Here is a 13,607-nt window from a genome sequence, read left to right as displayed (position 1 = left end):
AGAAAATTAATATACAAATATTTAAAATCATGTTTTATTACAACGTATCTAATAGTAATAGTAATTTACACACAACCATGACAACTGCTAAATTAAGCTGAAATGAAAAAATATAGACTATAAAAAAGTCTATAATGAAAATAAATGTTGTTTGAGGTGGATTGTACTTTACAAGCACAATGAATGTAGTTCACTGGTCAATGTCTATCGTCCGTATCTTTAATTAGGCCAACTGCTGAATATGCTTATAAACTTAGCTATACCGCGTCTTAAACCCTAACCTAACCAGTTTTGCAATGTTTCATTGTCGCAATGTCTCAAATGAACCTTTTGTCGTCATTATTTTGATTTACTGTCATAATAATGCCCTGACGTTCACAATATTCCATTGTATTGTTCAATTGTTTACGGGGGAAGCGAGACCTTTGTCACCCTTGATTTATTGTCATAATACTGCATTAACGTCAACAACATTCCATTACATTGTTATTTTCATATCACAAACCAAGCAGAAAATGGTAACAATCCGTGCCATTTTCAATCAAAAGGTGTTTGCGTCTTTCATACGATTTTTTGGCAATTATCGCCTTGAGTAATATTATGCTTTGTCCCACCGGCGTCAGATGTATGACTTTGAAAACTTTAATTATCTGCCGTTCTGGTTGTTGCAGATACATAATGACGCATAATTACTTCCAATCCACCTGAAATGTTATCACACTACGTGAAATTGATGTTTTAAGAGGGAATCTGTAAGGGAATCTCCGTTAAGCGAAACGAGACTTTTGTCATTTATTGTCATAATATCGGCACGCCAACCCCACACAGTTACATTGCTGTTTTCATCAAAAATTACCAAAAAGGTTAATAATTGACTTTTTGTTCTACTCAAAGAACTCATAGGTCTGTACATGAATTTGTTTGAAATTCTTTCCAACTAGCAACAAATTGGGTGCAATATTATGGTACCAGGATAGCGACTTTGATTGACTCGTTAAATCACACCCTGTATAATTTTACATAGAAATTATGTTTTTTAATGACACACTATATACTTTTTGTATGGCATAATTTAACATTTTTACTGTAATCTGCAACATTCAAGTCATTCTGGGGTATATTTGGGTATTCATTTGTTAATACTTGGCCAAATAATGTGTACATAAACAGTAATCTAAATATTGTATATAAATTTTGTACAGGTATTTGGCACACCCTGTATATTTTAACTTTACGTAAAACTTAAACAAACTGTATATTTTGTGAAAGCTTCGTCATTATACTATTCAAATATATCACAATTATTGCTAAAATCATTTCAGTGAAAAATAAATAGGTACATTACACGGACAAGTTTTCAAGCACTTTCTTTTTGTTTCACCCTGTATATATTTAGGGCAACCCTGTATATCAACTTGAAACTCAAAAAGTTATTATCCCTATATTATAAGCTATCCGAAAATATATACTTTTGCTATTGTCAGATTTATGGAAAAAATGTTACAGCACTTTATACAATACCACCTCTGATTTTCAACAATTTGTGACATGTAACACAAAGGTACCCCAGTTTATGACACAGGACCACTAGCCTTTAGATTTCACGTGTTGATTTAGAAATTTTTTCAGCCGACAGTGAAAGATGGTGAAATCAAAACGGAAATTCTGACAAAACTATGATATATAGCTCACGGTGATGTGCTTTAGAAAGTTGGGGAAAATCCTTCATTAGCGAACTATATTACTTTGAAAAGCTAAAAGGTTGATCCAAGAAAAAGCTCGCGGGCCGAGCTGAAGCCTATAAAAATCGAATATCTTACACTAAATGACTGAATTTCAGGCCTAAGTTTAACACCAGGATTTAAAAAAAATCAGTATCAAGCATTATAGTTTTTCCAGCCATTTACTGAAAAAATGAAAATTATTGCACTGAAAAGGTGTAACTCAAAATTTTGCTCATTTCAACACCAATTTCGATCGTTTGTATTGCCTCATTAAATGACTGAGTGAGCCTTGCAGAACAAAAGAATCGGTTGTGCAGGTAGCTGACTGTATACTGGTTGAATTTATACTCGATTGCTTTTTCAGAAATGCGAATCGCGGAAGTTGTTTTTCCACAATGAGCATGGTCATGGTCAGTATGCGTGCAAGCTACAACAGCGATCTACTATAAATTCACCAAGGCTCAAAGGCGGGCTGTTTTTTTTTACCTTTCAGGTTTGCAATGCTCATGACACACATGCACAGCACTTGTTAGTTGTGTACTGATTACACACAAATTGAAATAGACTGACCGAAATTAAACAGGCCAGTGCACAAGGAACCAAACAAAACATACGACAGCTTTTTAACGCGCTGAGAATATCATACCAATAATTACTTTATTCAACCCGCGTGAACAGAAAATATGGTGCCTGAACTGCTGCTAGTACCGGGATTGCTAGCAATAGTATCTATAACGTACGCTAGCGACCCTGTGGTAAAGCTATATAATGGCGGACTCGCGGTCACTGGAAGACGATTTCAATTCCGTGCTAAAGATACAGACTTTGAGGTGGATGCATATTTAGGTATTCCATACGCCGAACCTCCTGTAGGACCATTAAGATTTCAGCCACCTGTACCTATGGAATTGAAGGGGGAATTCAACGCTAAGGAGTACGGCAAGATTTGCCCACAACCTATGATGCCTGAAGTCTTTCCATTTTTAAAGGCAGAACAGGTTGATGAGGATTGTCTGATATTAAATGTCCATGTTCCTGTGTCAAAGGTACGTATTAAATATAATTAACTAGGCCTATCTTTAGTAAACGCAAATGCTCTTAAATGCGTTGTTATTGACAACATTGGGCAATAAAATGCCAATCCCTATTTATACTAGCCCTACCACACCCCGAGATCTGCTTAACCCACTAACCGCTGTCCCCAATTAAATTTAAATTACATGGTTTAGTCCTATTTTACCGGTGCAGTGTTTAGGGTTTTGTTTATTTTTGTTCCCGAGAATCCTGGTTCATTCATAATCTGCTGCTGCTAATATGGTATTATTTCAAATAAATTTGTTGTATAAACTATGCGGCTGCAAGCGCGCAACACGCATGACGTCAAAATACAATAGCGTCAAAATGCTTATGATATTTTTCAGACTTGAATGAAAGAGTACTGGAAACAACAATGTATCTATAGCCTTTCAGGTTGCAGAATATTTTGTATTTTTATGCTTTCATTGTCAAGAAATGAGTCAATCTGTCAAGCATCGATTTTGGTCTTTTTAACTGTCTTTTGCACATACTCTTTAGCACATACCGTACATGTACATTCATGAACAAGCACGTCCACATGTACATGTGTACGCACATCACAGCATGTTTCATGATGATGATTACAAAACGATTATGACGATAATAATTAGCGATGAAGATAAATAAATAGATAAATAAATAAATAAATAAATAAATAAATAAATAAATAAATAAATAAATAAATAAATAAATAAATAAATAAATAAATAAATTTTTGTAACAATTTTCAAAAGAGTTACAGAAACAGCGGTTAGTGGGTTGTGAGCTGTTGGTGGGTTTTTAGCAATTCACAGTTAATAGCATGGTGTCTCGGAGTATGTAGGGCTAATTTATACAGCTTTTATATAGATACATATAATTGACCACTACCTATTTTGTGCAGTGGCATAGTGTAGCGGTGATTTTTCCGGGGGTTTTTTGGGAAAGCCTGTACGGGGCAAACAAAAATGGGGGTATGTGCGGGTGGTGCGATGCACCCCATCGAAAAATATCAAAGAAAAAGAAAAACAAAAACAAAGGAAATAAGTTTAAATTTTGCAATACAATGGCCCATGGGGCCATGAGGGAAAATGGTAAACTGTATTACTTTTTCAAAGAAATTGCGCGCTCCACGAGAAAAAATTTGCTTTCTTATTACTAATTTGGTCTTAATAGAAATGAATTTTGGCCATAATTGTCGTTGTTTTTACACATTAAGTGCTCGCTTCCCAGCAAACACAAAAACGTTTTTAAAACGTTTTAAATAAGTTATATTTTGGCTTTTGGTTTAGGTAAAAACGTTTTAATAACATTAAAATGTCGGGTTATATAAAGGTCATTATAACGTTTTAAAACGTTTTGTATGAAAACACACTACAACAATATTTTTTAATGTTTTCAAAAAATGTTATTGTAAACTATTTTTACAAACATTTTTGCCAAATATTGTGTCAATACTTAAATAACATTATGTCAAAATGTTTGAACCCAGCAAACACAGAAATGTTCTTAAAATGTTTTTTCAAAACCTTTTAATAACATTTAAATGTCGGGTTATATAAAGGTCATGAAAACGTTTTTAAAACGTTATTGAAAATATTTTGGGCAAACATTTTTCGCAAAATATTTTTCAACTAAAATAACATTCTGTTTAGAATGTTTTGTATCAAGTTTTCAAGAATGTTTTTGGAATGTTATTAAAACGTTTTTATACCCTTTATATAACCCGACATTTAAACGTTTTCTGTAAAACATTTTTGTTTGCTGAGCAGTAGATGATTAAAAAATGTTTTTTAAGGTTATGAAAACGTTTTAAACTCTTAATATACCCTTTATATAACCCGACATTTAAACGTTTTCTGACAACCTTTTATAACCTTTGCGAATGATGTCGAAAACGTTTTGTGTTTGCTGGGTTACCCTTGCTAAAATGTCCAATTTCAGTTTTGCGATGTTACCATATTTCGGGCCAAAACATGATGTTTTGGGGAACATACATTAGGCAATTTTAGGGGCCTGGGCCCGGACCCATCTGGTCTAATGGTAAATCCGGCCCTAAGTTTGAAATAGCTAAATGGTAAATGACTAAATCGGCCAATTTTGTGTCGATATTGACAATTTTCGGTTGGGGCATGCAATACAAGAAACATGTCGTACACAGCCTTCTTGACCACCTTTTTCGATTTTTCTTTTTGGATTGGCCCTTTTATCGTTTTATTTTTATTAGTCAAGATAGACCTACTGCTCCTATAGGTGCTTTTGTGCAAATAGCATTTCAGAATCTTTCTATTTCTTTGCCCATTGCCCACTAAAAGTGGTCACAAACCCTTAAAAGAGTTACCATACACTAAACTGATGAAGATGGTAGATTATCATAGAAACGTCACTGAAAACGTGAGTAAAAATACCATCTTTTACTAATGGATTTGATATAATGAACTTTCAAAATCATTTTCACAACATTCCAAATGAACTTATTCAAAGATATACGCATTACAATTGCATGTTCGACATAACATTAACAATTAAAGTCACACGTGGTCTTGGTTGTATCATATTCGAAGCGGTACCCCACCCCCGGATATTTTGCATTGAATTTGAAATAACAATTCTGTGATTTGTTCTAACCTAACCGTGCTAACTGTAATTTTATAGCCTTCTAACGCTGCTGTGATGGTTCATATACACGGAGGGGGCTACATGATTGGAGCTGGAACTATGGAGGACTTCGATTTTTATCCAATGTCGGCGCTTGGTGAAGTCATCATAGTTTCCTTTAACTATAGATTGGGTACTCTTGGATTCTTAAGTACAGGTAATGTTCATTTGTATTGTTAGATTCAAACTGTTAACATAGTTGTTTTTGTACAATGCAAAGAAAAATGAACGCATTTTAGTGACGTATCCAGTGACGTAGATTTCTTTTTGACTTTGGGGGATATATGGTTGGAAAAAAATCCTAGAATTTGTGAATCCAGCACCTTTTAGCGAAAGAATAAGTTTATGGGACAGTTTTTGGCACGACGTTTGGACATTTTATCCCAGAACTCATAATTATTGCACAGCCCCTAATAACAAGCTTTCCTAGCAATTTTCAAAATCGCTTGCATTCAGAAGATAAAGAGAAGCCAAAATAGCAATAAAACCACTACTTTTCTTACACAAAACATTAAGCTGAGTCCTCCAAGTCACCTAGCAATCCTAAACGTCTGTTGCGTTTGGTTGCCAGGTTACTCATACCCTCAAAGTGCGCTATCTTTTCAAACGCACCCCTTTCTGAAAAGCACACAAATATAACCAACGATTTTCAGTTACTACCTTGTGCCGTGCACTTAGTGTTTGTCAGATTGTTCATTGATTTGATTGGTGTTTTTGCTCACGTGGTTGTAATCGGCGTGGCGTGGAAAGTGTTTCAAAATTTGTTCCAGCAAGCGATTGAGTCGTTGTCGCTCTACCTAACCCATTCCCGGATATGACTTCGTGCACCATCCTTAAGAAACTTTCAATCCTCTTTGTCTTGGATTATAATGTCATCGAACTGGTGGCTTGAAAGATTGGATTGACTAAGAGAGGTGTGGTTCTCATTTGAGCTTTCTCTCCGGTGCTGGTAAATAAAAGCGTTTTAACAAAATGAAGACTGAATACTGGACGTGCTAACTCCAAAAACTCTCTCGCCGAAAGCCGTCACGTGACCAACGAACTTATGTAATAAAAATGTTGAATAAGTGTATTAATGTACAGCTATTTATATTCTTCGAACCGTTTGTTTGTATCCTTTTTGCAGCCGACGAAGTGTTGCCTGGAAATTTGGGGATGTTTGATCAAGTAGAAGCCTTGAAATGGGTTCAGAAGAACATTGCCGGTAGGTGATAATGTGATTATACACACCTTCACACACACCCCCACACACCCCCACATTTATACCCCCATTACCCCACACTCACACCCCACGCACCCCCACCCTGCACATTATAATTTATTTATTTATTTACTAGTATTGATTAATTGATTTGATTTCAATTAATATTTATTTATTGGCGTGGGGTGTATTAATTTCAGTATGATGTGTAGGGAATCCCCAATTTTGGGCTTTACTCCACATTTCTCATTCACTCGTCAGGATAATAAATCAGATTTTAACACACACCCCTCCCGCACTAACCCCAAGATCCCCGGAAAAATTGCTGGGGTTGGTTTCACTTATAAACTTGCTTTTGATACTTATTTACCTACTCTCTATCATGCAGTATTTGGTGGTGACCCAGACAGAGTAACCATCTTCGGCATTAGCGCAGGAGGAAGTAGCAGTAGTCTGCATACTCTATCACCACTCAGTAAAGGCTTGTTTGCCAGAGCCATCATGCAGGTAAGTCAGAGTTTGGGCTTTGATCCCCATTACCCAGAATTATAAATCGGACCCTCCCCGCACTGGCCCCAAAACCCCCCGATAATATGTTTGATGTCGGCACTGGTTATCATACATGTGACATCATATCGTCGTCAGTGTATTTACATAATTATTTCTATTAATATTAATTATTTCATTATTTGTTTCTTTTAAAATAATTATTAGAGTGGAAATGCTGCTGCTCCATGGGCGCAGCAGGACGACGCCGAAAACATCCGAAAGGGAGCATTTTCTTTGGGTAAAGCCGTTGGATGTAATGACATGAATGAGGAAAACACTAAACAACTTGTGGATTGTTTGATGGATGCAACTGCTGACGAACTCGTTCAAGCTTATCAAACGGTAAAATACGATCAGTGTCATTGTTCAGCTCATAATTTAATTACAGTAATTGCTCATTAAAATAAAATAATGTGCAAATTGGTAAATATATTGTCCTGGGGGGCACTTTCATATAATTATATTGTCATACGTCATGTGCCCATGAAAAGACCCCGGTATTTTTGGGCAAATCCTACACCCAGTGACCCCGGGGTTTTTTTCAGTAGCCTACACTGAATGACCCCCTTTCTTGAATAATCAGTCCTCAAAATTGAAGTTTCGGCGCGCATTGTGAGCAAAATAAATGAGGTTTGTCTATTTTGTACTGTAAAATAATGGTAAAAAGCTATCTTTGATTGTCAATGATGTGAAATTTTGGGCGCTCCTATACAAAATCACCCCATTTAAGTTGCCAACACCGAATGACCCCCTTTTTCTGAAAGGTTCTACACCGATAGATCCCTAGTTTAGTACGCTGGTGGGCACAGGTACGTGAGGTACGTCACTTTCATATTCGAGTGCCCTCCCCCCCCCCCCGGACATAGTCCACAAATTCGCCAAAATTCCTAATATTATCGATATCGTAGTTGCTTATCGTAATAAGTTGCTAATTTGCAAGTTAACATAGTTTTATAGCACCACACGTAATCCTGTACGAACCAATACTATTTTATTTATACGATCATGACGATGCTAACACACATTAAAGGGGGTGACCATGGAAGAATTTAGTACGTCCATGCTATAACTAGTATAAGCTTACGAAATGTTCGTGTATTAACTCATGATCCCGATCATTCATCGAAGTGAAATTTCTGGAGATACATAACCCACAATGCTTTGGGATATTTTCGCTAGCGTGGTAACCACAAAGCCGATTGTTTTCACGATTTCTTTGGAAATACGTTGATTTGGATCGATAATACGATCTTTTACATGATACCAAAATCTCATCAACAATGAGGTAAATGGAGGATGATGCTGTCAATCGGACCACTGGCCTGTAAATACTTGAAGTGCGTAGTAAAGCAATACAAATCCTCTTCCATTTCGCTTTTATGACAGACAAGCCTGCTTATACTTATGCTTATTCATTTGTTTGGTGATGTTTCAGGTGCTTGCAGGTGGAACATTCTTCTCGCCAGTTTTTGATGGTAAATTTTTCACAGAACGATCAAAAGACCTCATCCAAAAGCGATCATTCGCAGTAGGAAACATGGACGTTCTGGTTGGGCACACGAAGGATGAAGGAATGATGTATATATTCACGCTTTATCCCGGAGTTATTGAAAAACCGCACGTTAATGCCACATTCTTTGACGTAGCTCTATCAATGAGCGGTGTCAAACTTGAACCTATTCAACGCGCTGCTACGGAACTGGTCTATTTTGACGATCACGTGATATCCGATCCTGATCCCGATTATTTCGACGCTACCGTTAAACTATTAAGTGATTACGGTTTCCGTTGCCCAACTGATACGTATCTTCGTGCTGCATCTGAAGCTGGTCTCGGCTCTGTATATGCGTATGAATTTAACTATCATCCTTCCAAATCTATGTTCAACGCGCCGTGGAGCGGCGCTTGTCATGGTGATGACGAAACATTCATGGGAGCCCATTTCATGCCAAACGACTTCATCCTTACTGACGTGGAAGTGGATATGACTTTAAAGCTGATCATGTACTGGTCAAATTTTGCAAAAACAGGGTACGTCACTAATGGTAAATTCAAGCTATATACAAAATTTAGTTTAAATTTGAAGTTGAATCCGATACTTGCAAATTAATTACTTTCTCTGTGCATTTGTTGGGTCCAGAGTGGTACTGTGATGTCATGCATTTCATTTTTACATTTTTACGCGCATGTTGTGCCGAGCCCATGTGAAAGTATTTAGACTATAAAGGTGTACGACATCGATCTTAGAGTTTGTAAGTTGGTAAATATCAGTATAGTAAACCCCTGAAATATTGGAAAGTCCGCAGTCATGTAACCCATCCTACACCAAAAACCTGTTGTGACAATTAGATTGATGAGGTCGTGTGCAGAATCTTGTTAGTACCAATTTGATACCAAATTTGCTACCAAACACGAAAAAGGTGAATAAGTATACCGGGTATGTACAGCAACAGTGACTGTGGAGCATCCGGTGGTGGAGTTTCTTTTTTTGTTCATTTATACCATGTATACAAGCTTATTATAAGCATGAAATTATTAACTCATTTTGAAACATTGAAGGAAGATAATAATCTCATTATGCCGGCAATATGTTCAAAGAATTTGTTGATTTTTTCACGTGCAGGAATCCCAACATTGGCAATGAAAATGAGGAAGCCTCCACTCCCGCAGCAAAGTTATTAGAATGGCCGCGATACACTGTAGAAAGCAGAATGTTCAAAGAATTGTCACCATCGATGAGGAATATACCAGACCCGTCAGGAATAGCATGTAGACTATGGAATGATTATCTACCCAAATTAGATGCTGCTTTAGGTAATTTAATCATGATCTGTCCTGCATGCCATGCAAATCAATTACATTCTATAAAGGTTTATGAGCACAAAGCGCTAACGTTTACAAGAAGAAAATACGTTCAAGTGTAATTTGTATCTGCTTTAAAGCTGGCATCATGTAATGTTATAAGTTCGTATTCGTTTCAGTTAACGCTATTGTTTCTACTGATGCGATGCCCAGAATTATGACACCAACATTAAGGTGTTTAATCCCTGTTTGAGGTCACCATCATATACAGCTGATATTCAGTTCCGTTAAGCAACGCCGATCTGCACATCTGTAAACCGACGATTCGTATAATTTGGGTACGCAGCAGTGGCGTAGCGTCATAGGGGCACGGGACTTGTGCCCCCCCCCCCCATCGGATGACCCACGCTACGCCACTGGTACGCAGTGGACCTTTTTCAATGACCAGCGCTTATCACTGTCGGCACAGAAAAGATATTTTCTTACCTTTTTCGAAGGAGGAAAATTGTATTGTCAAATCAAATGTCATTTGAAACGACGTATAAATATATTTGAACACATCTAGACGGGCATCAAGAAGGTTTCAGATTGGTGGTTCGAGAACCGCCCATATTTTGTTATTATTGTGTTATTTTAAGCCTCATTGATTTATCATGATGTTTCTCTTTTGTTGTTTCTCTCCAGCTGACAAAGAAGAGTGTAAATCCCATTGGACCAAAGAAGGGAAAGAATCGTGCAGCGAGGAGTCGGAACCTTGACAATATTATGAACTATTAGACATTTAGTGTAAAACACGTGACCTACTACAATCGTGTAAATCATGTTAAAGTTGTCATATTTGGTAGAGTAATTTAATACTCATAGTACTGATTAATCTAAGTTATTTCAGCAGCACCCATTCAATGGGAAAATTAATTGAACTTTACACAGAGATTCAAGTTCAAAATTACATAAACTCTGTTCAAAACCTGGTGATCCTCTGGTAATAAGGATTCAGTAAAAGTATACTTTGACCATGTTGACCTATCTACAATTTACGGCCATGGAGTTATAGCCTTTTAGAGGTATGGCGGACACAATAGGATGGTGCTGCACGAAATGGGTAAAGTCTTTTGAATTTGCCGGGTTTTGCCCATATTGAGGGTTGTGTACGCCATGTTTTGAAAAGGCTAATGGGAGAAAAGATATAACAACGTGACGTCATAGGCCTAATTTTGCTCCCGCAAGAGGCAAAAATCAAACTTGCTCTGATTTTGATGTTAATTATATGTCTTGTTGCAAGAAATAAGAATAAGAATAGCTTTAGCTATTGGTGCTTTCTTCCAGGTAATACATATCGAATAGAACTCAATGCGACTCAATGGGTATTGTGATGTGTTACTATTTGTAACGAAACATCCTGCATAAAACTATTCTTTTTCTACCCCTGTACAGCCGAAATTAGACCTGACGTCACAATTACCTCTTTGCATAACCGACCTTGACTTGTGTAAAACTAAAAGTTCAACGACCTTTTCCTACAAAATATACTGCTTCCATTATAACCTTTTTAAAAGTTCTGATCAGCGCTTTAAGTACCGTATCTCTGTCAATTACGGCAAATTTAACATGATTTGCACAATCATAACACATGTACATGTACGGTTGTTGAGGTTTTTGTATAAACTTGTATTTTTGTATAGCCCGTATGTATATCGCATACCGTATTTATATACGGTATGCCACAGATGTTATTTATCATGATAAACGCATTCAGTTGAACTCGAAATTATACTGCATGATGTTTGTTCCAATTTGGAACAAACATTTATTAAAGTATTCAATAGTAAATGTTATAAAAAGATATAATTATCTTATTGAATGTAACCTATCTTGGCAAATGGAATCTAACAGTTTTTGATCGCGAAAGCCCGAATAAAATATCGACTATGCACTTTGGATTTTGAGCAGGACATTGCCCCGGGACTTTGTCCCTATAACACACACTGTTAATCATACTTGTTTATCAATCCACGTTAACCGCAAGCACTAAACATCTTATAGAAAAATCCAAGCTTTTGAAGCTCGAAGACATAGTCTCTATGCTTCTATGTATTGTAGTGATGCAACTGTAATCGTCTGTGCCCCCGACATTTTATTTTGCCTCCCCTGACCACAAATGCTGGCTACGCCTCTGACACTAAGCCATTTCCAGACGATTTTGAAGTAAAAATTATTTTTCTTGTTTGTCGGCATTAATTTTTGTAACCGGCATAATGATATTTTTGAATTAGCTCTGGCCCAAAAGCTAAATGATTATCAGTTTTGAAACCTCTGATGACTGCAAAAATATTGGGTGGGGAAGATGTCGTGTCGTTTTCATTTTAACAAAATTTTGTTAGTCCTGCATGTACCTATTATGAACTTAATTCTCATCTACATAATTCATACAGGGTTGAAAAAATACGATGGAAATTATTCGTGTTACTCCACGTGAACCCATGAATACTTCAGTTTAAAAAACACCACTATTGTACACATATAAATCGTAAAACAATGGACACATTATTTTGTCAATGCATTACAGTGAAATTCAGATGTATGCCTGTTACAGGCTCTATCCATAGCCGCTTACTTTTCTTTAGGATATCTTTGACATTGAATTATGAAACGTGGGATCAATCAACGGGCTTTCCCAGAAAATAAGTGCACACCCTCTATAGTGGAGTAACTTTTCAAGAATAGAAATGTCCGGAGTTAATACAAGTTTGCTTTCTGAAAACGACTGGAATTCCAGTTGCCAATGTTACTGGAAAATGCTTGGAAATACAATTAAACGAATCATAATTTGTAAAATAAGCTATATTTATCTATATTTATCGCAAAGGTTGTGAGGCTACCATGGAACCGAAGTTTTAGAGGTAGAAACAGAACTTTGTAAGTTACCATGGTGATTCTCGTACTTGAATTGTAATTCTTTTCAATCAATACTAACAATTTATTATTCTAATTTCTTGACTAATATTCTCCGTTTTAAATATTATTGTCGTGGTGTGTCAGCTTCTGAGTAATGACAAATCTAAATACAACTAATTTTAGGGTATTCAGCAGATAGTTATACAGATTTAGGTCAATTAATTTGCTTCCTATGGAATTCATTATTTTCTGCGTAAACACCACATATTTCAGAAGATACTTTTTATACTTTTTATAAATAAAGATACCCTCAAAAATTCAGCAAACTTTAATGGGAGCAAACTACTTTGAATTTATACTCGATCGCTTTTGCAGAAAAGCGATTCTCACGCATGCTCAGTGTTTACTTACATTTCCAGAGCGTCAAGCCGATCAATCGATTCAAATCGCTGAGGCAAAAACGACGTCGCTTTTGGAAGTTGAAGAAATCTGAACTTCCCAGCGATATCGCTTGACACGTGAATGCGTCAACCAATCATATACAACCAACTGGATCTATTATTTTGCTAATTAATTTATCTTTCTTGATTATTAACTTTCGGTGATGAATTAATTCAAAACGATAATTATTGACATAAATGGATGTTTTTAAAATGTATTTTGTAACATTTCGAACATTTTAATTGTCGTCTGCAATCGCTATCGCCGTGATAAGTATAAAT

The 13,607-nt window shown here is 36.4% G+C and overlaps 1 protein-coding gene across 1 annotated transcript; it reads left to right on the top strand.

Moving 5' to 3' along the window:
- Window positions 1-2,068: 2,068 nt before the first annotated feature.
- On the top strand, window positions 2,069-12,931 carry LOC140149304 (acetylcholinesterase-like). The gene is made up of 8 exons (XM_072171573.1): window positions 2,069-2,770; window positions 5,436-5,595; window positions 6,565-6,642; window positions 7,028-7,146; window positions 7,354-7,530; window positions 8,624-9,219; window positions 9,812-10,002; window positions 10,675-12,931. The coding sequence occupies exons 1-8, from the start codon at window positions 2,408-2,410 to the stop codon at window positions 10,746-10,748; spliced, it is 1,758 nt and encodes a 585-aa protein (XP_072027674.1). The 5' UTR covers window positions 2,069-2,407; the 3' UTR covers window positions 10,749-12,931.
- The last annotated feature ends 676 nt before the right edge of the window (window positions 12,932-13,607 follow it).

The sequence above is a fragment of the Amphiura filiformis genome, chromosome 1, assembly GCF_039555335.1.
Source record: "Amphiura filiformis chromosome 1, Afil_fr2py, whole genome shotgun sequence".
In the NCBI taxonomy this organism is placed as follows: Eukaryota; Metazoa; Echinodermata; class Ophiuroidea; order Amphilepidida; family Amphiuridae; genus Amphiura; species Amphiura filiformis.
Note: the sequence above shows the minus strand (reverse complement) of the source record. Positions and strands in the feature narration are given on the sequence as shown.

Coding starts and splice junctions, on each gene's coding strand:
- LOC140149304 (XM_072171573.1), top strand. CDS start 2,408: ATGGTGCCTGAACTGCTGCTAGTACCGGGATTGCTAGCAATAGTATCT. Junction 6,643..7,027: donor GGTTCAGAAGAACATTGCCG/GTAGGTGATAAT, acceptor TCTATCATGCAG/TATTTGGTGGTGACCCAGAC. Junction 10,003..10,674: donor CAAATTAGATGCTGCTTTAG/GTAATTTAATCA, acceptor GTTTCTCTCCAG/CTGACAAAGAAGAGTGTAAA.